At 62.5% G+C, this 21,124-nt stretch overlaps 1 protein-coding gene across 2 annotated transcripts in view; it reads left to right on the top strand.

The window, feature by feature from the left end:
• Window positions 1-21,124, top strand: part of NFIC (nuclear factor I C) — a 140,216-nt gene that overhangs the window by 50,089 nt on the left and 69,003 nt on the right. The window contains exon 3 of one of the 2 annotated variants that reach the window (XM_067557439.1): window positions 11,034-11,260. The exons of the other annotated variant lie outside the window; for it this stretch is intronic. Within the exon in view, the coding sequence (XP_067413540.1) occupies window positions 11,034-11,212 (179 nt within the window). The 3' untranslated portion in view covers window positions 11,213-11,260. Of the gene's footprint in view, window positions 1-11,033; window positions 11,261-21,124 lie in introns of those variants that run through there. 2 annotated transcript variants of the gene reach the window in all.

Here is a 21,124-nt window from a genome sequence, read left to right as displayed (position 1 = left end):
AGGAGCCATCGCTCCTGTCAACCAGCAAGGCCGTGTGGGTTCCAGGGCCGGGATAGCGGGGGGCTGCGGGTCGGGAGTGAGGGGCACCGGCAGAGCTGGGAGCCCAGGGCTGGGTTAGCAGGGGGCTGCGGGTCGGCAGTCAGGGCTGGGAGCCGCCTGCTTTCTCCCTTTGCTCCCCGCTGCTCTTTCTGTTTCTGTGCCCCTCTCCTGAGCACAGGAGCTGGCAGTGGCTCCATCCCTCGGCCTCGCTCGTCCTGATGTGCCCCTGAGACGGGCACCCCCGATGCCCCGTGCTGCTGGTGCTGCCCAGCCTGGCTGGGTTACGCTGGCTCTGAGCCGGGGCAGAGAGCTCGGGCTGATCCTTGGACCTCTGCCCCTCTCCCAGCGCCAAGGGCACGGCAGGGTCCCTGCGGCCTTCTCTGAGTGCAGCTGCCTCCCATCCACCCCCTGCAGCCTGTGTTGCCCTCTCCCCGCTCAGCCCCACGGCTGGTGAGGCTCAGGCCCCCCGGCAGAGGCAGCCCAGCCAGGCCTGGCCCCGTCTCAGAGATGAGCGTTTCAGGCCTGGTTAAAAGCGGCTGAAGGTGGAGGCAGTGCGGCCCAGTGGGGAGAGCAGAGGGGTGGGGGACCGGACTCCTGGGTTCTGTTCCCTGCCTCTGCTGTGTGGCCTTGGCCAAGTCCCTTCCTCCATCGGTGCCTCAGTTTCCTTAGCTGTGTAATGCGGAGGCGGTAGCTGAGCCCTGGGGCTGGGAGGAGCCGTCTTGGCCCCCCTGCAGCTGAACCCCGAGATGGTGAGTTGGCTCCTGCGCCCGGACCCGGCGTTTGCACGTGGCCCTTGCAGCAGCTCTCATTCGTTGAACCAAATCCCAGTCCCCCGCGCGCCCCTTGGCTCCGGCTCTGAGCTCCCCACTGGGTCCTTTCTCCAGCTTTCCTCTGTCCTCCCCCTCAGGCCAGCGTGCGTCAGCCCTGCCTGAGCCACCCCCGAGACGTGCCCCCTCCCCCGACAAGAACCCCAAAGCCACCAGGAGGGGCCTGGGCGCCGGGGGCGGGACTGGGCTCCAGGGAGGTCATGCATGAAAGTCAAAAGCTTGGCAGCGTAATGGGAATCGATCGCCCGGATTAATTGTGCTGGAGCCTCCGGAGCAGCCCGGCAGATCCGGGCGGAGCCGCGTATTGCGTGGGGGGAAGAGCACGGCGCAGGGAGCCAGGCTGCAGTGGGGCCACAGTGTGCGGGGCGTGATCGGGGCCAGGTGCGGGCACAATGGGGCAGCCCCCCAACGAGCTGGCCAGGCTGGGTGGGGAGAACCGGAGCCGGGGCACCAGGGGTGGGGTCCTGACCCCTCTGGAACCAGGGGGCCTGCTCATTGAGAGAGCCCCCAGCCCAGCCGCGTGCAGCTCGGGGCAGCCTCTGCCCTGCAGCCGGACCCGGCAAACGGGCAAGGAGTCCACTGCTGTGAGCTTCCTGCCAGCAGTGCCCTGCCCCGCGTCCTGGCAGACACGCAGCCGCATGAGCTAACTGGATTTCACTGTCCCTGCGCCGCCCCAGTCCTTGGCACCGGCCGGCCTGTGTCCAGGCTCCCCTTGTGCCGTCACGGCACGGGGTGAGTTCTTACAAAGCCTAATATCTCCATGTCCAAGGGAGCCGGGGTGGCCAGACCCCGTGTCCTCCGACCCACCCTCCTGAGCCTGCCTCTTCCCTGGGTCCTTGCGAGTCTCCCGGGACCGCAAGCGTGTCAGGGCCAGGCGTGATTGCATGGGCAGCACCTCGCCCACCGTGGGCACTGCCCGTATACAGGTGATCGGTCACGACTCCCACCTGCCCACCGGGCCGGGGCTGACCGTTGGGGTTTCAGGCGTCTCCGTCGCACGCGGGGAAGGGAGGCGTCTGAGCAAGGTTGCAGGGGCATCTCTGCACCAGAGCATGGCACCAACCTCTGCGCAGCTGGTGCCCTGCAGTGACCCCAGAGGACACTGGGGACCCCAGGAACCCCCCTCATCCCCGTGTGGTCCCAGCCCTGCCAGCCTCGCCAACGTCTCCTGCAGCCCAGGAACCGGCCCCGCCGCTCTGGCTGCTGTGAGCTGGGCAGGGCGAGAGCTGCAGCACGTGACTGGAACCGGCCGGGACCCCGAGGAGTTTGGACTGACCCAGCGCTGGGGAGTGAGGGAAGAGGCGCGGTCGGGGCCCTTCTCCGGCCGGCTCTGTGCCCAGCCCGGTCCGCTCGCCGCCTGGGGAAGCTAACGAGTTTGGATGTCCCAGCCACGCCCAGCTCTCGGGTCGAGACGCCTCGGCACAGCACGTTAGCCTGCACCGTCCCGCCAGCCTGCGCTACCCTACAATAACAACGCAGCCTGTGTGATCCCGCCAGCCTGCGCTACCCTACAATAACAACACAGCCTGCACCCTCCCGCCAGCCTGCGCTACCCTACAATAACAACGCAGCCTGCGCGCTCCCGCCAGCCTGAGCTACCCTACAATAACAACACAGCCTGCACCCTCCTGCCAGCCTGAGCTACCCTACAATAACAACGCAGGCCGAACGGCCACCCCCACATGACAACTCGCTCTGCAGGGTCGGGCTGCCCTGAGTGTGCCCGGCCCCAGCCCTAGCCAAGTGGAGGAGGAGGAAGGGAGCAACCCCGGCCCTTCCCCACAGAGAGGGCGTCCCCACAGTTCTGAGTGCCAGGGTGAGCCGGCCTGGACCTGGATTCTGCTGCCCAACTGGAGTGGACTCTGCCTATGGCTCCTACAGTTCTTGGACTGCCGGGAGGGGAGGAGAAAACCCCGAGTGCCGTTCAGTTCGCCAGTGAAATGAATCCTCCCCCACCCCATGGAGGCAAACGCCGGCTGGATTTGTGAGCCCAGGGGAATGGACTCTTCCATGCCAGAGCTGGACACCCGCAGGCCGGCTCCCGTTAGCTGAACCCTCTCGGTTCTTTCTGCTGTGGGCCCCGATTCAACCAGGCACTTTGGCATGTGCTTAACTCCCGTACTTAACCTGAACTCAGCGGAGAGCCCGGGCTAGCAACGCAGCCGCTGAACGGGGGCGTCGGGGGGTGCAGCCGGGCGGGGAGACAGCGGGGCCATTGCAGGGGGCACCGGCAGCAGCCCTGGGGCTGTCAAAGGCACCGAAACATTCCTATTCGAAAGCCGCCTTTCTGCCGTGCTCCCTTGCGGGGAGAGTTTCCCAGGCCTGGTCTCTGAGAGGGAGCAAAACGAAGAGGGAAGAAATTGCCCTTTTCTCATTGTCGCCAGGTGCTGCATACGCACCGAGGGAGAAGGACGGTCGCTGCTCTTAAGAGCTGGGGGGAGTGTGGGGGGGCAAGATCCTCAAAGGTATTTCAGCTCCTAACTTCCGTTGAATTTGAGGTTCTGGGCTTAAAGCCTAAGGGACGCAGAGAGGGGAAGTGGTTTGGCAAAGGTCATGTGGCTCCTATGCTCTAGCCACTGGGACGCGCTGCCCTCGTGTGCTGCAGGTTTTCTCACTTATTATGTGAGAGGTTGTGTTTTGTGTGTGACGCCCCCTTTCCCATCTCCCGCCGGCTCCGAACAAAGAGATCCTCCCCTGGCATCTCCGAAGCCAACACATCTCAATTCCTCCCCAAGCGTGGCAGCTGGTTCTCTCCACTCACCAGCCCCAGTGTTCGCTGGGAGAAAAGCGAGACAGATGGCACCAATCTGCTGGGTACCATGTGCCAAGCCTCTTGTCCTGAGTATGCCACTGTGCCAAATGTCTGTGCAGCCTCCCATATGGAAAAAAAACATTTCCCCATCTGCACACAGAACAAGACCCGGGGCACCCGCAAATATTTATCATCCCGCTCGCAAGGAAACTGACGAGCTTCATAATATTTGGAATATGTCTTTTGCAGAGATAGGCGCCCATGCACATCTACAGCCCCATACGCACTGGTGGACACGCTCAGCCACGTATTTATTCACACACACGCACATACAGATATTCACACTCACAAATATTCACACAGGCGCGCACAGATATTCACGCACACATATTCACACACACACACACATATTTACACACACACGCACATACAGATATTCACACACACATATTCACACTCACAAATATTCACACAGGCACGCACAGATATTCACGCACACACACGCACACATATTCACACACACACAGATATTCACACGCACACATATTCACACTCACAAATATTCACACAGGCACGCACAGATATTCACGCACACACACGCACATATTCATACACACATTCCCAGACAAATAACTGTTAAATGGAGTTCAGGTTCAAAGTACATGAATGTAAAAAAACCGCCAGGAGCATGTTGTAATTATCCCTTACCCAGTATTACCAGCGGAGGAAATGCAGAGCTAAGATTACTCTGAAAAGCGACCCCGACGCACTCAGGACTGGAATTGCCTGGCGAAGGCACCCGAGACATTGTGAACTTAAGCTGCCCGGCAGCGATACAGCGCAGTCCTTATGCAGTTACGGCATTTAGGGTTGGTGGCCTCTGATTAGTTGCATCTGGTTTTTAAAGCTAAATTAAGGGTTTTCCCCCTTTCTTAGAGCTGATCACGTAGTGGAAATAAATTAGTCAAAACCAGATTATTCCCCCCACTAGGAAACAATCTTTGCAAATAATGAGTAGCTTGCCAAGCTCCAGGGCTGGCTGAATGGGGGAAAATGTCTTGGGGGTGACTTTGTTCGGTACGATTGTTATTTGCAACACAATATTCGACCAGACCACCGATGTGTGCATCTGTCTGCAGCGTGTACGGATCCCCGGCCCGTCTCTCTGCAGCGTGTACGGATCCCCGGCCCGTCTCTCTGCGGCGTGTACGGCTACCCGGCCGTCTCTCTGCAGCGTGTACAGATACCCGGCCCGTCTCTCTGCAGCGTGTACAGATACCCGGCCCGTCTCTCTGTGGCGTATACGGATCCCCGGCCCGTCTCTCTGCGGCGTGTACGGATCCCCGGCCCGTCTCTCTGCAGCGTGTACGGATACCCGGCCCGTCTCTGCGGCGTATACGGATCCCCGACCCGTCTATCTCTCGATGACATTTAGAAGGAAAATACACTACTTTTCCTGCATGGGAAAAGAGTATTTGCCAGAGGATCGTTGGCAGAAATGCAAATCAGATGAGCGTGGAGCCCATGTCACTTGCAGGTTTAAATTAATGTCACTGGTGGAGCCTCTGTCATTTGGAGTCTTTAAACCATGATTTGAGGACTCTGGTGACTCAGCCGGAGGTTCGGGGCCTGTTACAGGAGTGGCTCTGTGGCCTGTGACATGCAGGAGGTCAGACAAGATGATCATGATGGTGCCTTCAGACCTTGGAGTCTGTGATTAAAAGCCCGTTGCATATAAAGAAGCAAGGAAGGAACAGGAGACACCCTTGTCTGTCTGGAAGGCTCGGGAGTGAAATTCTGGCCCCAGTTTTGCTGTTGACCTCAAAGGGGCCAAGATTTCACCCGTGAAAAACAACGGGCCGTGCGGTGAGACGCATCGGCTGCCAGCTGTGCTGCATCTCATTCACTCTCACCAGCATCTGTTCAGAAGAGCGTAAGAGGACGTCCTAACTCTGTGGCGCGCGTCTGGCATGGAGCGGCGTGGTGTTGTTGGCATGCCAAGAGCATGCAGCGGCTCCATCACACACAGGGTCCGTTCTAGGTGGGTGCCCGGCTCGCTCACGCAGGCTCAGGGTCATGCTGACGGCCAGATTGGGGTTGGGAGGGAATTTCCCCCCGGATCAGACTGGCAGGACCCTTGGGGCTGGGGAGTTGCCTCTCTCTGCAGCGTGGGTGTGGATCGCCTGCTGGGCTCATCTGGGCATGTCTCTGGTGCCCCTCCCAGGCTCTGCCTGTGGATCGCAAGGGTTTAGTTTCCAGGGGATTGGATTGTTTTGGTCTACCTAAAGTCTTTGGGCTCGATGCAGAGAACCAGTCTCCCGTGATAGGTGGGGCTCAGACTAGATGCTCTCCTGGCCTGTAATGCTCGGGAACACATTGTCCCTGCGTCAGGAGCCGCTAGACAACAGGCAGGGAGGGAAGCACATGCAAGAAGCAACTTGCCCAAGATCTCACAGCAAGTCAGTGGCAGAGGAGCCCGGTCACACAAGCCCTAGGCTATCTGCCTAGCCCTGAAGCCTCGCCGTCTCAGCGCGCACCAGGGCTGAGTGCAGGGAGACCCGGCTGTCCCGTCCCGCCAGAGGAGCAGAGGCATTGCCGTAGCGGGTCGGACCCGTGCACGTAGTACTGTCCTCAGAGGAGGATGCCCCCCTCTCCCCACATTGTCTCCTCCCCCGCCCCCGGAGCAGCTGTTCACCGCAGCCTTCAGGACAAGGGAGCCAGGGCCCCGCTGTCCCCCAGCTCTCTGCAGTCCCTTCACGCGCTGCAGTGCTGAGATCTCACAGCTCGCCTCACTAATTGACCCCCCTGCCTCATGTGTTGCTGTGATGGAGCTGGCCCTGCACACACATGCCACGGCTGTCGCTGGCTATCAGAGAGGGAGCTGTACCCCACAACGGGGGCAGGTTTTAGCAGCTGGCCCCTTCTTTCTAGCAGGCCAAACCGGTGTAAGGCCCCAGGTCCAAACACCCCTTCCAGCCCCCGTGTGCTGCGGCCAATTAGGATGGAGGCATGCTTGCAGTCGGCGTGTCAGGCACGCTTTGTTACACCCAGCGTTTGTTACGGCCGAGCTCATTGTCTGCTCATCGCCACGCGCTGCCCGGTGTCCCCACAACAGACAGCGATCGCACGGCGCCCTGCCGGCATTTCAGGCTGCTCCCCTCCGCTGCTCCGCCCCAGACATCACCGAGCGTTGGCTCGCACACCCGCCTCAACAACCCGGCAGGAATCCATGCTGCCAAACTGGCCTCTGGGGCTGAATGCGAATCCCCAGGGAGCCGAAGATGGAGACGGGGCTGGGGTTGGAGTTCTGATCCGGCCTGCTGTAGGGCTGGGGCCACGTCACACAGCACTGGGCTGGTCCCAACCTTCTCCAAAGCTTGCAGATGTTTGGCTCTAGAGTTCGGTTCGGCCCATTCTGACCAGTGAGATACTTCAGTGATGGGCACTACGGAGATCCCGTAGCTAGCCAGAGGGGGTGTCTAGGACAGAGCCATTTAGCGATAAGGCCTGAGTGATGATTTCAGGCCAAGTTCTTGAGCCAGGCTGCCCCTACCCCCTGGGGCAGGTGGCTCCCTGTTGCGGTATGGCCCCAGCTCTGTAATAACCGCGTGGCCTCCTGGGACATTGCTGCCCCTCGCCGGCAGGCTCCTCTCGCCCGGGGCCGTCTCCCACACGCTGTGCATTGGTAGAACCGTCAGTGTGATGGGAGCTGTTAGCGCATGCCCATCACTATTCCACACTCGCCTCCACCCTGCCCCTTGGGTCCACGCCAGGCGGGCCCCAGAGCCTGTCCCCTCCACATCTCAGCCAGCAGATGCTCCACAGCAACACTCCTGCCACAGTGACCTCTCCGGCCCTTGTCCCGAGGGGCCAGGGGGTGCCCTGGGCCTGGCCCTTTGCCAGGGGTGCGGCGTCCCCGCTAAGCCCCCAGCGCTTCCTGGTTTCCCTTTTCCTTCCCTCTGCTCGGCCCGGGCGCGCGACGCCGTTGGGAGGATTGGAAGCTTCCTTTGCCAGTGACCTCGGCGGGGCCGGGGCTTCCCTGCGTGTGAGGCTCTGTGTGGGAGAGCCTGCGGCGTGGAGGAGGCTGGGACGGGAGAAGTTCGCCAGCAGCTGGCTCCGCGCTCACACCGGGTCCTAGGCCAAGTGGTAGCCTCCCGCCCGGGAAAAGCACAGAGCCACCCCGGCTGGCCGCACGCCAGGCCAGGTCAGGGAGTGTGTGCGTGCGGGGCTGCTCCGTTGGTCTCTGGGGAGCTGGCTTCCCTGAGTCGCGGCCAGGCGTGCTGTCACACAGGACAAGCGCGCCGGGCTCCGCTTGGGGATTGCTCCTCTGCTCTGCCCGGGAGAGGGGCCCAGGGCCGTGAGAGGTGCCGAGGGGAACCGGCAGAGCCGTGGGAGGAAAACGGCTTGACCCCTGCTTGTCTCTGCCCAGAGGGGCCAATGGGGGTGTGGAGGCAAAGCTGCTGGGTGGACGTTTGCAAGCTCCGTGCTTGGCTCCAGCTGGTCAGCGCGAGCTGCTCGCGTGGCGCCAGCCCTCGTGCAACGGCGTGTTTGTGTGCGTCTCCCATGAGATCCAGCTCGCCACTCTTCCCTGCGGTGCGGGGGCATCAGCAGCGCTGGGAGGGAGGCAAGGCGTGGTGTCGTGGGGAGCTGCCGGTCATTGACAGCTGTCAGAGGAGCTGGGATCCGAGGGCTGGGATAGCCGTTGCTGTGGGTCAGACTGCTTTGGGGTGTCATCAGAGCTGTGTGTGTGTGCACGTGCACACGTGTGTGTGTATTCACTGGGGCTGGCTGTGCTCTACCTGTATAGAGTCATTTCACCAGGCTTCCGGGCATATAAATGCTAAATGCTGGAGGTGCCTGAGCCCCCCTCTCAGCGTGCGCATGACTTTGTTTTTGTGTAGGACCTACCGGAAAAGTGGCCTACCACTCCCCACCCCTCGCAGTTCTCAGCTGGCGTGTCCAGCAGCGTTAGGCCCCTGGCTCTGGTGCGGGGAGCAGGGGCAGGGTTGAGGACACAACGCGCCGCCCTTGAGGGGTTCGGTTCCAGACAGGCCCTGAGGGGCGAGAGGCTGGCATATGCCAGGAGGATCCAAGGCTGCGTTTGGCTGCTGGCTTCTGCTCTGCTGCCTCCTGCCCTCCCCCGTCCGCTTGCTTCACTCGTCCCCCTCACTTTTTCACTCCCCCTTTCCCTTCTCTCACACACTTTCCCTTCCAGATCCTGTCCTCTTCTGTTCCCTCCTTATCCCCTTGCCCCCTCCCTTCTTTCTCTCCTTCCTGGGGGGTCTGCTGTCTGACCATCTCGCTCCTGCCGTAGGGCTGACACCTGGCCGTTAGGAGGCGCCGATGTGGCCTCGGCAATGAGGGGGCTGAACAGTTCATTCAAAGGAAACCCTGATCTGCCCCCTAGACGGGCATCCCACCCCCCAGCCCGTGCGGGACAGGGAGGGCAGGAGTGGCTGCACTTGCCTGGGAATAGGGTGCAAGGATTGCAGTGCTGAGCTGGGGGGGAGGGGGGACCCACACAGAGACACAGAAGGCAGACAGGGGATCTGCCCCCCCCCCGGGGAAGGGGTGCACACACTGAAAGCTGTGGGGACGCAGGAACTGGTGCAGGAGACCCCCCCCAGAGTGAGGGCCATGGTGAGTCCAGCTGGCCCCATGTTCACACCCCGGCTGTGGTGCATCCAGGACATGCCAGGCATGCCCACGCAGGGCGGGGCGGGCGGGGGGGGGGAGGAGAAGTCTCTTCTGGCAGCGTTGGGGGGGCTGATGAATTAGAGATGAGCGGGGATTTGTCTGGCTTGTACCTGCCCCCTCCCCCCACGCGGCCGCTCCGCTTCGCACTCTTTGGCAGGCGCGGTGCCCGCTAATGGCGTTGCAGTTGCCATGCTGGCAGGCAGCCCACGCTTGCTCAGTGCTCCCGCGGGGAGAGCGGGGCAGCTGGGCCCACAGATGCGGATGCTTTTCCTCTCCTCCCCCTTCCTCGGCATCCCCCCCTCCCCCCCGCCCAGCCAGGGACAGACGCAGGAGGCGTCCGTTAGAGCTAAAATACCAGAGGCCGGCACTGGGGCACTGGCCACGGCAGAGGGGCACACGCCTTCCCAGCGGCTCGTCCGCATCTCGCGGGAGTTGCCCGGGCGCAGCACGTTCATTCCCAGCTGAGCAAACGGCAGCGCAGCCTCTGACAGCCCAGTGGTCTCCGGGGCTGCAGGGAGCCGAGGTTTCCTAGCCAGGGGCTGAAGCGCTCCCAGGCGACCCCCTCGCCAGAGATCCCGAGGGTCAGACCCCCGGCATGTAGCAGGACCGGCAGGGTTAGACCGAGGCAGCTCATTCTGGTTCTAGCCTCACAAAACCTCATCCCTTTGGATCTGGATTTTGCCAGGCTGGTTCCGACCCAAATTACATTTGAGTTGTCACCCAGGTCCGGGTGGCCCGGCTTAGAGTCTCTAGATTTTGTTCTGTTTTTCTCCGGGCCAAAGGAAGTGGGTTGTGCCAAAAGCAGAGGCTGTACCGAAGCCCCCAAAGTCTGCAGGGAAGGAGAGCAAAGGGGCTGGGCTAGCACCATCACGGCAAACGGGTTTGGGGTTTGTAGGGATGGTTCCGAGCCAGGAACCACTTGAGTTCTGGCCTGGGGCTGAAATCAAGGTCACGGGCCTTCTTGAAATCATCCGTCAGGTGTGAAACGAAGCGTGGCAGGCCGGCTATGAGCAAACCTCCATCCCTGCTGACGCCGGAGCAACCTGCTGGGCCCCGACTCACCCCCCCAGGGGCCAATCTTCGCCCCTAGGGCTTGCTCTTTCGTTCCTATCACCAGCCACCCATTTGCCCCCCCAGCCGTGAATCGATACATCAGCTCCTCCAGAGTCATTAGCCGTCAGCCGCAGCCCAGAGGCAGGGAAAACTCAGCTGCCGCTGGCACAGCTCAGCTGCCTCCGGATTCTCCTTCGGCACCAAGGAAAGGATGCGATCTAGCTGCAGGCGTCTTGTGGTCGAGGCGTGGGGTTTGCACTCAGGTGTTCTCTTCCTGCTTCTGCCGCTAGCTCCGTGCATGGTCTCGGGCAAGTCAGGCCCACGCTCTGTGCCTCGGTTTCCCTCACTGCCACGTGGGGGTGGGGCCAAGGCCTAACAGTGCCGGGGAGCTGAGGAGTTTCATGCTTGTCAAAGCACGCAGCGACGCTAGGGAAAGGCGGTTGTGCCGCTTGGCGTGCCGGGCCGTGCGCAGGCCCAGAAAGAGTCACGGCCGGTGCAGTGTTGGAAATCACTGGGCGTCGGGAAGGGTCATTGGTAGCAAAACGCCGGTCTGGTCAGAGCTGGCAAACACGGCCCTTGTCACAGCCCACTGGGCCGCTCCCTGCGTGCCTGGGAGTCACTCCTCGGACAGTACCAGGCTCCGTTCACTCCCCTTCGTCCTGCAGGGCCGATACAGCGAGGGAAGCAGCCAGCCGGACTCTGGTCAGCCTCAGATATTGCAGCTAAATTGCCCAGGAAATTTCAGTTCAACTCCAGCTGCAAAACTGTTCTTGCGGGTGATACGTGCGGCAGAAAGGATTCAGTATCTGTCTGTCCGTGTTGCTGTCCCGCTGCCGTTTGCTAATTTGTACTTTGCTGACTTGGAAGCCCCGTGGTGAAGTCCATGGGGTGGAAATCGCGGCCTCTCTGGTGCCGGCTGCGCCGGGCGGCGGCATTGGGGTGGATCGGGGGCGGCAGTGCAGACGGGGTGAGGCGGGAGAGCCCCGCGGGAGTGGGAACTCAGGCGCAGACCTGGGCGAGCCGGGAGGGTGAGCGTGGGGTGGGAGACGAAGGTGTGTCTGCCCAGCTGGCCTGATTCGCAGAGCAGCTGAGACAGTCCAGCTCCTGCCGGAATCCAGGCCGGCACCCGCCCATGGGTATCTGGGGCCGCAGCCAGTTCCTGGGATGGGTGGTTCTACGCCTGCTTTGTGCCCACACACCACACGGCGAGTTACTGTGGCAACCAAGCTGCCCGGGCCCGGCTGGCACATCGCTGCCTGCCTGGATACGTGGCCGCCGTGGTGGGTTCTGCTCTGGGCCGACTCAGGAGAGGCCAGGGACCAAACCGGGCTTGGGGACCACACGTCAGTGGGGGTGGGGGAGTTCTTGCCACGCGCAGCACGAACAGGGAGCCCGTCCCTGCCCCCAAGAACTGGCAGACCCGGCTGAATTATTGCCCCGCCGGGAGCAGAGACGCAGCCACCTGCACCGCGTTCCCGCTGCTAGTCTAATGAGCCGCGGCGTCCCACGGAGGGAGGGTAATCTGCGAGGGGCAGCAGGGAGCTCCCGTGCCAGCCGGTGGCACCGAGAGGATGCCAGGAGGAAGGCGCGGCCCAGCTGGCTCTCTGCAGAGCCGGGAGGGCAGGATGGAGGCTGTGTGCATGTCTCCACAGGGCGAGATGCACGGGATTCTCCCAAGCAATTAGCAGTGATTAAGCCACCCTCTTGCATCTGGATGCGATGAACAGCTGGTAAACAAGACTCCGGTGCAATGCTGCGATGAGGAGCACGCGGTCCCAGACTCCCGGCCAATCTGCCATGCACTGGGCTTGCATCGGTGCGGACAGAAGGAGGGCGGGGTTGTTTTCTTCCCTCGTTCCCTCTTTCTCCAGCCTGGGCCGGGGCAGTTCTCCTGGCAGGGCGGGTGGTGGCCGATGGGGACGCTGCTGGATTCTGTGGCAGCCAGTGGGCTCAGTCACAGAGCTGGGAACTTACATTTAGCACAGGGGGGTCCGGGGCTGGGCAGCCCCAGGCACAAGGGAGCAATGTACGGCTCCCGGACCCCCCCAGCGGCTCGCCCCACTGACTCAAGACACGAGCAAGGGGATTGTTGTGGGTTTCTGGCCCAGGCTGGGGATCTTTTCAACCACCTCCTCCACGTTAAAGCCGGGATCGATATGCCAGGAGGCTGCAGGGCAGGACTTGTTGGGGAGGAGAGCGAGGGCACATCAGCCCTGAGCATCCTGCTGCCTTCCAGGCTTTCCATGCACCTGCATGGTGCCAGCGCCGGGAACTGGACTGGACTGGACTGGTCTGTACTGAGGCCTGTACTGGTGCAAGGATTGTATCCTGGGCAGGGTCAGGTGCAGCTGGCTCTTGGGAGACCACGGAGGTTAATGCAGGGTGGTGCTGGTGCCCGTCTGGGGCTACTCTCAGCCCATGCACAGGGAGCTCCAAGCTGCTGCTTCTTGGGTGAGGCTTTGGCCATCAAATATCCCACGGCCTTTTCCCTAAGAATAGACTTAGCCCAGAACTGTCCTGGCCACGTGCATTGTGCCAGGCCGGCGTTGCCCCTGCAGTTTCAGTGGGATACCGTTGTTCTTCACTTCCTGTCCTGAACTGTAGCATCGCTGTGCGCTGTTCAGCTGCTGCAGCGTTCCACCCCAGAGGCAGCTGCATTTCAGCACCGGGTGACTTGATCTGTGTGTGTATGGTGGAGGGGTGTGTGCTTTGAGATCTCTGAAGGGGCTGTGGGCATCTGTTATGGCTGTTCCTGTGAGGCAAAGGGGAGCACAGATTAACCATTGCTGGGCCATGGGCTGTTGCCTCTTCTGCCCTCCATGCAGGCAAAAACCCTGCTCCCTTCACCCCGAGTCCGCGTTCTTCCCTAAGGGAAGGAGCAGCAGCTCAGGACTCCCCTGCCATCCACCGCCAATGGGCAGCTGCCACATGGAGCCTGGGAGCCCCCTCAGCTCCCCGCCAGCCTTGGCACCGCCTCACGCCCAGGTCAGGCCGACAGCAGCTGCCTGTCTGCTGCTCAAGGCGTCGTGATGACAGGACGGAGCAGCTGGCAGTGCCAGTCCCAGGCAGATGGCAGCAGGTGGCGGGCGCCCAAGATCCTGGCCCCACGGGGGAGCCTAGTGGTTTTCTCAGCCATGCAGACGGGGGCTTTTAACAGGCTGGCAGATGTCTCCCCACCCTGGCACATGACGCCCCCTCCGCTGCCGCCAGCTCTCGGCACCGCTCGCTGCCCGGCGTGTAACACGCTCCAGCCGGGGAGAGAGACCCATGGAAATTCCTAGGAAACGCGCCGAGGGTGCTGGCCCGTTCCTCCCCGTTACCGCTTTCTGCTGCTCCCCTCTGCGGGTCTGGGGCACATCCCCTGCCAGGATCACTGCCTCCCTCCCCTGCCTTGCCTGGTCTTTCCCCCCACCTCACTCTCTGTCCCTTTCTCCCTTTCCATGGCTCACACTCCTTCGCTCTCAATTTCTCTTTCAGTTCACCTTTGGTTCTTTCTCTCTCCCAGCACCCTTGTGCGAATGCTGCCCCCCAAATCCCGCCTCGCCTCCCAACCAACCACGTGCCCGTGTCACAGGATAACGTGGCAGAGACCAACCCCCCCGTGGGCACATCTGCCAGGAACCGGGCATGGCGTTATGTGTGTAATGAAAGGAGGCCCGGCTGCCCAGAGCCGCAATGGTCCTCGGGCAGGAAGAACCAATCTCTGGCCCAGGATGGCCTGTTGGAGGGGCCTGTTGGAGGACGGGGGGCGGGGGGTCAGCCACGTGCGGAGCTGAGGCATCCCACGACAGGCCGTGGCTAGCCAGCATCACCCCTCCTGCTGGCGCTCGGCGGCTTCCCATCACGGGGCCACCTCTGCAGATGCTCTGGGCGGGAGGGGATCCCGGGACAGCGGAAGACGAGAAGGCAGCCAGGTGTGACCCCCTAAAGCGAGAGTCCCTCCCCGGCTGCAAGGGTGGAGGCAGGGCTGCACCTGGGCCCTTGAGCAAATACGCAGCCTGCGGTGTGGGCAGTGCCCGCGCCCAGCCCTCCTCAGCCACAGGACGGGGCACAGGCCGCAGCTCAAACTCTAGCCCCGGGATTGAGGGGTCTGGGGCGCTTGGCTTGAGTCAGACCCACAGAAGTCCCGCCAAGAAGGCTCAGATGAGCCCCCCACCCCCAACCCCTTGGGCTGGACACCTGGGGAGAGGCCAGGCTCCCTCCTGCGGCGCCTGGGCCGGGGAACCCAGCCTCTCTTGCTGTCCCTGGGCCCGCAGGGGGCTGGCGCGCCCCACTCAGCTCCACACGCCCGGGGAAGGGGCTGCTGTCTGTGCCACCAGGGCTCCCCAGCACAGAACCCGCCAGAGGCTGCCCGGCAGGGAAGATTTCCCCCACTCCTCCCTCTCTGCGTTGCCTGCAGCCGGGTGCGGCCCTGGGGCAGGAACGCCGGCCAGCCGCCCGCCCGCAGCACGCAGGGCTCCGTGGGGAGCGTTCCCCTATTGCAAAGCTGCTGCCATCTTGCCGTGCCGGCTGGGGGTCGGCTGAGGACAGCTCCAGCAGCTCCCAGCTCAGCAGCCACCCGCCTTCCCCGTCACACAACAGGGCCTCGTCCCCCCGGCTGGCAGCCCCACGTGGCCGGCTGGCCACGCCGTCCGCTCGCGTCGCCAGGCTCCTGGCAGGCCTGACCCACACCCCAGCTAGGCCGGCACCAGGGCAGGGTGACTCTGCCCACGTCGAGGCGTGGGGCAACCCCCAGTTAGCACAGGCCTGTCCCTGCCGAGATCAGGGAGGTTGCATTGGGGCGCGGGTCTGGCTTCACTCCCCCCAGGAGCCTCGGGCTGGGGTTGGTCTCTGCCTTGTAGCTTGAGTCTCAGTCGGGACAGAGAATTCTGCCCCCATGCCAAGGAACAGGCTCCTGCAGGGCCCCTCACCGTGGGGCCAGAGCCAACTGAGGCACTGACGTTGTGATCTTCCTCTCAGCAGTGCCGTGCAAATGCTGACTGGGGCTCCAGCTTCTGTGCAGTGTGTGAGCGCTAGCACTGATCAGAGTGAGCCAGCAGAGCCAGCACCGAAAGCTGCGGTGCCAGGACTCCTCCGCTGTGAGCTTCCCCCCAGCAGTGCCCTCCCCGTGCCAGCTGGGACAACGGGGGATGAGAGCAGGGCAGCCCAGTTCAAAGTGCAGTGACCATTCTAACTCCCCAAGCCCCTTGGCAGCAATGAGAGCTGGGGCTGCGGCCATGAGCAGGGCCGGCAATGGGTGCACAGCGTTTTGTGGGCATTGGCGGGGCTGGGAGGAGCAGGCTGTTGGCAGAGTCAGAGGGGCCACGACTTGGCAGAGCTGGGGCCCAGTTGGAAAGTGGGGGTGGGGAGGGTCGAGTTGGAAAAAGCTTCACCTTGGTTAGAAATCTTTAGACCTTTCTGGAGAGCTGGGACCCGAGGTCAGGAGAGAGGGGTGTGTTTGGGGATAGATGATGGGGGGTCAGGGCTGTGTCCATGTAATTTTCCTATTCAGGCTCAGGCTGGATTAGCATCCAGAAATGTGTGTGTTTCTCTGACCCGCCGCAGGTGTGAACTCAGGTCTGGGATGGTCTCTGTACTCCAGGTATTTCATGGTTTCTGCACTGATCCCAGCCAGGGCAGGTGGGGACCAAACCTCCGGTTGTTGCAAAGCGTGAACCCAGTGCCCGTGAGGGGGTGTCTTTGAACCCCAGGAAGGTTTGGGGTTTGGGGTTTGATCTGGGGCTGAGGGTCAGGGGGCTCCTGGTGGATCAGCACTGGCTGGCTCGTCCCTTTCCTCAGGAAACTCATGATTTCGCCCATGATCCTCTAACAGCAGCCAGCTCGCTGCCTCCCCTTTCTCTGCACAGCCGGAATTTGGGACCCAGCTGTCTCCTGTAGGAGACAACTAACTAACTCCCAGCGGGGCCCTGGATTTACCCAGGGCCTGGTGGAGAGCAGCAGGCTTGCGTCTGCATATAGGAGATGGAGAACCGGCTTCAGTGATGAGGCATTTTCAGAGGGTCGCTGCGTCTGTTACTCCATCTGCCTAGCGTCCAAAGCCCCCTGGGGGGAGGGGAGAGCCTGGCACTGCGCTGGTTAATAGCAGTCGATCTCCAGGGATTTCCGGGCCATCCTTTGGACAGCTCTTAATGAAATGAGCTGACAGGCCTGGGCACAGCTGTCTGTCTGTTTCTTTGCCATATTGAGTGCCTGCCACCGAAATCAAACAGGCGGGGCTGGGCGCTGTGACATGGGGGCCTGGGGCGTATCCTTGGCGCGTTGGCTCCGCTGCTCAGCCAGTGGGTACCTCTGACGATGGAAGCCGCTTTGCTGCAGTCCCAGCTGGAGAACAGCTGGGGTCAGGGAGGGGGAGCTCTCCCCTGGATCAGCGCTCGCGCCCAGCTTTGTACATGCAGCGCGCTTCCCCCTCCACGCCGCAGCCCAAAGCACTTTCCAGAGCTAAACAGCACACGTCAGCACGAGGCATAAATTACAGAGGGTAGCGGTGCAAAGAGCTGGGCGATCGATGGGCGCGTCACTCGCGCAGAGCTGCCCAGCAAGGCAGATGCAGAGAAGGCAGCTTTTGTACGGGTGGTGTGGAGGCGTGGGAGGAGGTACTAGTGCAGGAGGTGAGGAGGGAGCAGCCGCAGAGAAGCCAGGTTGGAGTCACTCCAGTCTGGCCCTGTAGGTTCTTATTCTCTGCCCGTCCCCATGGTGCCTGAGATGTGGAGTGGTGTTGGTCCGGCACAAGTAACAATAGACGCCAAACTGCTTCACAGCCTTTCATGTGTTTATCCCCGCAGGGCCCCTGGGGGGCAGGGCAGAGCTGTTACCCTCGGTGTCAAGATGGGGAAACTGAGGCACCGAAAGTGAGTCTGTGGCAGAGGCAGGAATTGAACCCAGATCTCCCAAGTCCGCAGCTAGGGCCCCTAACCTATAGGGTGATCCTGGTGCCCTGGGCTGGGAGAGGCTGGTGTACCACACAGACAGGCTGGGCCGGCTGCACAGAGGGTGTGGGGGGCCCAACCCATTACAGAGATGTGCTTCTTGGGGCGCTCTGCTCTGGGCTCAGGGTCAGGGTCAGGCAGGGCCACTGATGGAGGACTCTGCCCAGCTCCCTTCAGACCCTCCCACCCCCGTTGCGGCCACCCACCCTGGCCACGTGCAGCCTGACCCCTCCGTGAGCCCCGTCTTGCCAGCTAGGGAGTGGGATGTGCAGCCCGTCCTCTTCTCCCCGAGGACGGCTGTGGAGCTGGTCTCTGGGGCGGGGACCACACGGGTGCAGCCGCTTGCTGTTTGATCCCCAAAGGTGCAGAGGGTCCCTGGCCCAGCACCCCGTAGGAAGTCTCCCCTGGCACCAGGCTTTATCCCTGGGCCTTGGCCGCGCTGCTGAAGCAGCTGACCCGAGGGGCAGACTAGATGATCACGATGGTCCCTTCTGGCCTTAAAGTCTAGGAGGTTCTGCTCAGCACGCCCAGCTCCAGGTTAAGCAGCCCTATCCAGCGACCCCCCCCATGCACCCCCGCGCAGACCCGTCGTCCCGCCAGCCAGCCAGGGCTTACAAAGGAACAGGGCGTTTCGCCGGGCGTGATGCACGAGGCGGTTACACGTGCTGTGCTGTTCCAGCCTCCCGGGCCCCGTGTGTGTGAGGGCACGGCCGGGGGAGCCGTTCAAATGCTCACGAGCGAGTGGGGGCCCCGGCAGCGGAAGAGAGCCAGGAATGGGGGCCAGGAGGGAAATGGAGAGCAACGGGAGACGAGGGGTTCAGCCAGTGCCTGGGAAATCAGGCCCGTGCTCCAGCCCTGCCTGTAACCCCCCCACGGGGATTTGACCCACCTCGGCCTCCTGCCCCTAGACGGCCAGTCAGCTCTGCAGCCCGTGAGGCCTTTGCTGCCAGGCCGCTCCTGCGGCTGATGGGGGCCGAGGTGGACGGGGCTGAGCCATATGCCTGGCTCCTGGCTCCTTCTGTACCTGGGAGCTAGTCCCCCTTGGGCCCTGACGTTCATCGCAACAGGCTGTTAACTCTGGGTCCTAATGATGGGGAAACTATCTGTCTGACTGTTCCCACGGCTCATTTCAGCGGAGCCGTCCTGCCGCCCTGGGGTCTTGCAGTGGCAGCTAGAGGCTGCACAGAGGCAGAGTGAGAGACGGTCCCTGCCCCAAGGAGCTTGCTACCCAAACCGACCAGCGGTGGGCAGGGGACGAGCAAACAGAGGGAAAGGGCCGTGCCCAGGGTCGCTCAGCAGGTCAGCCAAAGAACCCCGGTGTCCTGGCTCCCAGCCCATGCTGCCAGCCGCCCTGGAGTGGGGACCCTGCGGGATGCCACGCGGCTTTGCAGAGCAGAGACGGACGGTTGTGGGTCTGTGTGAATTTCAAAGGGCTGGGTTTATTATTTACACAAGTCAAAACAGGAGCAATTGAATGAGGTGGGGATTAATCAGCCCAAAGCCTCGGTGTCGCCCAGTTCTAGGCCCCCGGGGGACTGGAGTGGGACGGTCCCCATTGCTCCCCGAGCCTGCCAGCAGCCCACAAAAGCTCAGCCACGGAGCATCAAATAGGCTTTTATTTCATGCTGCCCACTGCCGTAGGGACCCGCAGCACCAGACCACGTGCAGCCTGACCCCCCGGGGCCGGGCTGGACGCAGCCGGGATTGGCAGTAGGCACGGGGTGTCTCGTGGTGCAGGGCTGGACCATGTTCTGCGCCCACAGACAAAGCCGACGATCGTGATCCCAAAGGCCAGTGATCTGGGGCTGGGATACTGCCAGCCTGGGTCCCAGACGGGACGGGTGCCCCCAGCTGACGCCCCAGGAGACGAGGGCTTTTGGCACTTGCTGAGAATCAGCCCTCAGGGGCCTTCCAACAGGCACCCAGACTGAGCGGCTGCCCTTGCCAAGGTGGCTGTCAATATCTGGGGCGGGGGCACCATGTGGGTGAAGGCCCCTCGCCTGCCTGTGTGAAGCAGAGAAGTCTCCACCGCCAGGTCCCCAACCCCCCCTGTGCCGCTCTGTGAATCCGAGGGGGGGGGATGTTCGGTCCTTTATGTTCAAGCCGCAGAATCTGCTGTCTGGTTCCACGTTCCTAGCCAGCCGGCCCCACCTTGAGAGCAGAGATTGAGCCCCAAGACCGCCTTGGCTCCATCCTTTCCCCAGCCTCCTCCCTGGCTGTGCTGTGGCGGGCGGCTGCTGCTGGTAACCTCCGTGCCCTTCTTCCTGTAACTGCTCGGGCAGCTAGCCAGGGACCAAGGCTCTCCCGGCCGTTCCCAGCGGGCTGTTCTGCAGGGCGGGTGGAGGGGGCAGCCCAGTGCTGCTGCTCCAGGCCGACCCCCCCCAGCCAGCCCGGGGTTCCCTGGCTCGTGGCTTCTCCGCACCCATTCCAGGCCTGTCTTAACCAAGTTAATAGTTAATAATGTCAAATATGGATAAGAAACAATTCCCCCCTCGGCTCCCCCAGCCCAGCCCCCTGATCTCACACCCCCTGGCTCCCCCAGCCCTCTCCTGCTTGGCTGTATTTCTTGTGGGTCCCATGTCAGGGTTGTCACCCCCCCATTTCGATGTCCTGTGTCACCTGCCTGGGCTCTCCTGGGTCGAGGCTGATCCCTGATTCAGCATGAGCCAGGAGTGCTGTCTCCACCCTCTCCCAGTGGGAGACCTGCACTGTCGCTGAGTGGTGTTTTGTATGGAGCCCCAGCTCCTGGAGTCATGTGAACTTCCAGTTCTCATGTAAGCCGGTCTCAGGATGCTGTGTGCTGGGGCAGGGCCTGACACATGCCTTAGCAAGGAGGTCAGGGTGTGGACTGTGTTGGGATGGGGAAGACGCCACCGCTCGCTCTGAGGTAGCATGGCCCAGGTTGGGAGATGAAGCGAAATGTTGCCAGCTACGTGGGAACACCTGTCAGTGGCAGCAGGCCGGGCAGCGTCTGCCGGGTCAGGGCTCTGGCGGCAGTGATGTGTGTGGACCTGAGGGCTGGGCAGAGAGGAGGATACCGGGAAGGAAGCTGGTTAATCCTCTGCTCGTTTTCCCAGCCTGAGTCCAGTGACGGGCCCCTGAGGCTGTCAGACTGTTTCCTCAGGGCTGCCTGCTGAGCAGTGCCTCAGCGGCCCAGGTCTCCCGCAGGTAGAACTAGCTGGGCCGACCGCTCCGATTCCAGGTGGGTTCAGACTGTCTGCTTCCAGCTAGTGGACCCGGCGACCGTCGGGCCTGGAGCCAAAGGCCAGGGAGGAGAGCCTAGTGGCTAGGGTACCCGCTTAGGACTCAGGAGGTGGGAGGGGCAGTTGTCGACTCTGCCACAGACTCCCCTGGGGCGTGGACTAGTCACGATGTCTTCCCTGTGCCTCCGTTCCCGTGTGAAAGGTGGGAGTGTTGCTTCCCTGCCCTGCGGGGCTGAGATCTGCTGATGGCTGCGAGGGGCCCAGATTCTGTGGCGATGGGGCCCTGCAGGCACAAAGGGAGGCAGAGGGTTAGGCCGTGCCGGGCATTGCTGAGGCCTGCAGTGAACAGGTCACTGGTTTGTTACCTCGCCTGCCCAGCCCTTCTGTCTGTGTCATCCATCTCCCCGGCACCTGGCCTGCGGGCTCCCTGGGACTCTCCCACGCGGTCCCTGGCACAGCCGGGTTCCTCGGTGCCGCTGCAGGACACAGAAGAACCGGCTACCCAGGAGCACAGGACAGCCCAGCCCAGACGGTGTGGGCTCTGGGACGGGGGCTGTTCCCGATGCCAGAGGATGAGTCTTTCTCTCTGGCCCGTGCCCCACACCCTGCTGCTGCCCCCGGGGAGGG

This window comes from Emydura macquarii, unplaced genomic scaffold (genome assembly GCF_026122565.2).
Source record: "Emydura macquarii macquarii isolate MOO-44397 ecotype Brisbane River unplaced genomic scaffold, CSIRO-AGI_Emac_v2 contig_306, whole genome shotgun sequence".
Classification (NCBI taxonomy): domain Eukaryota; kingdom Metazoa; phylum Chordata; order Testudines; family Chelidae; genus Emydura; species Emydura macquarii.
The sequence above is the reverse complement of the archived record's forward strand: the minus strand, read 5'-3'. Positions and strand labels throughout refer to the sequence as shown.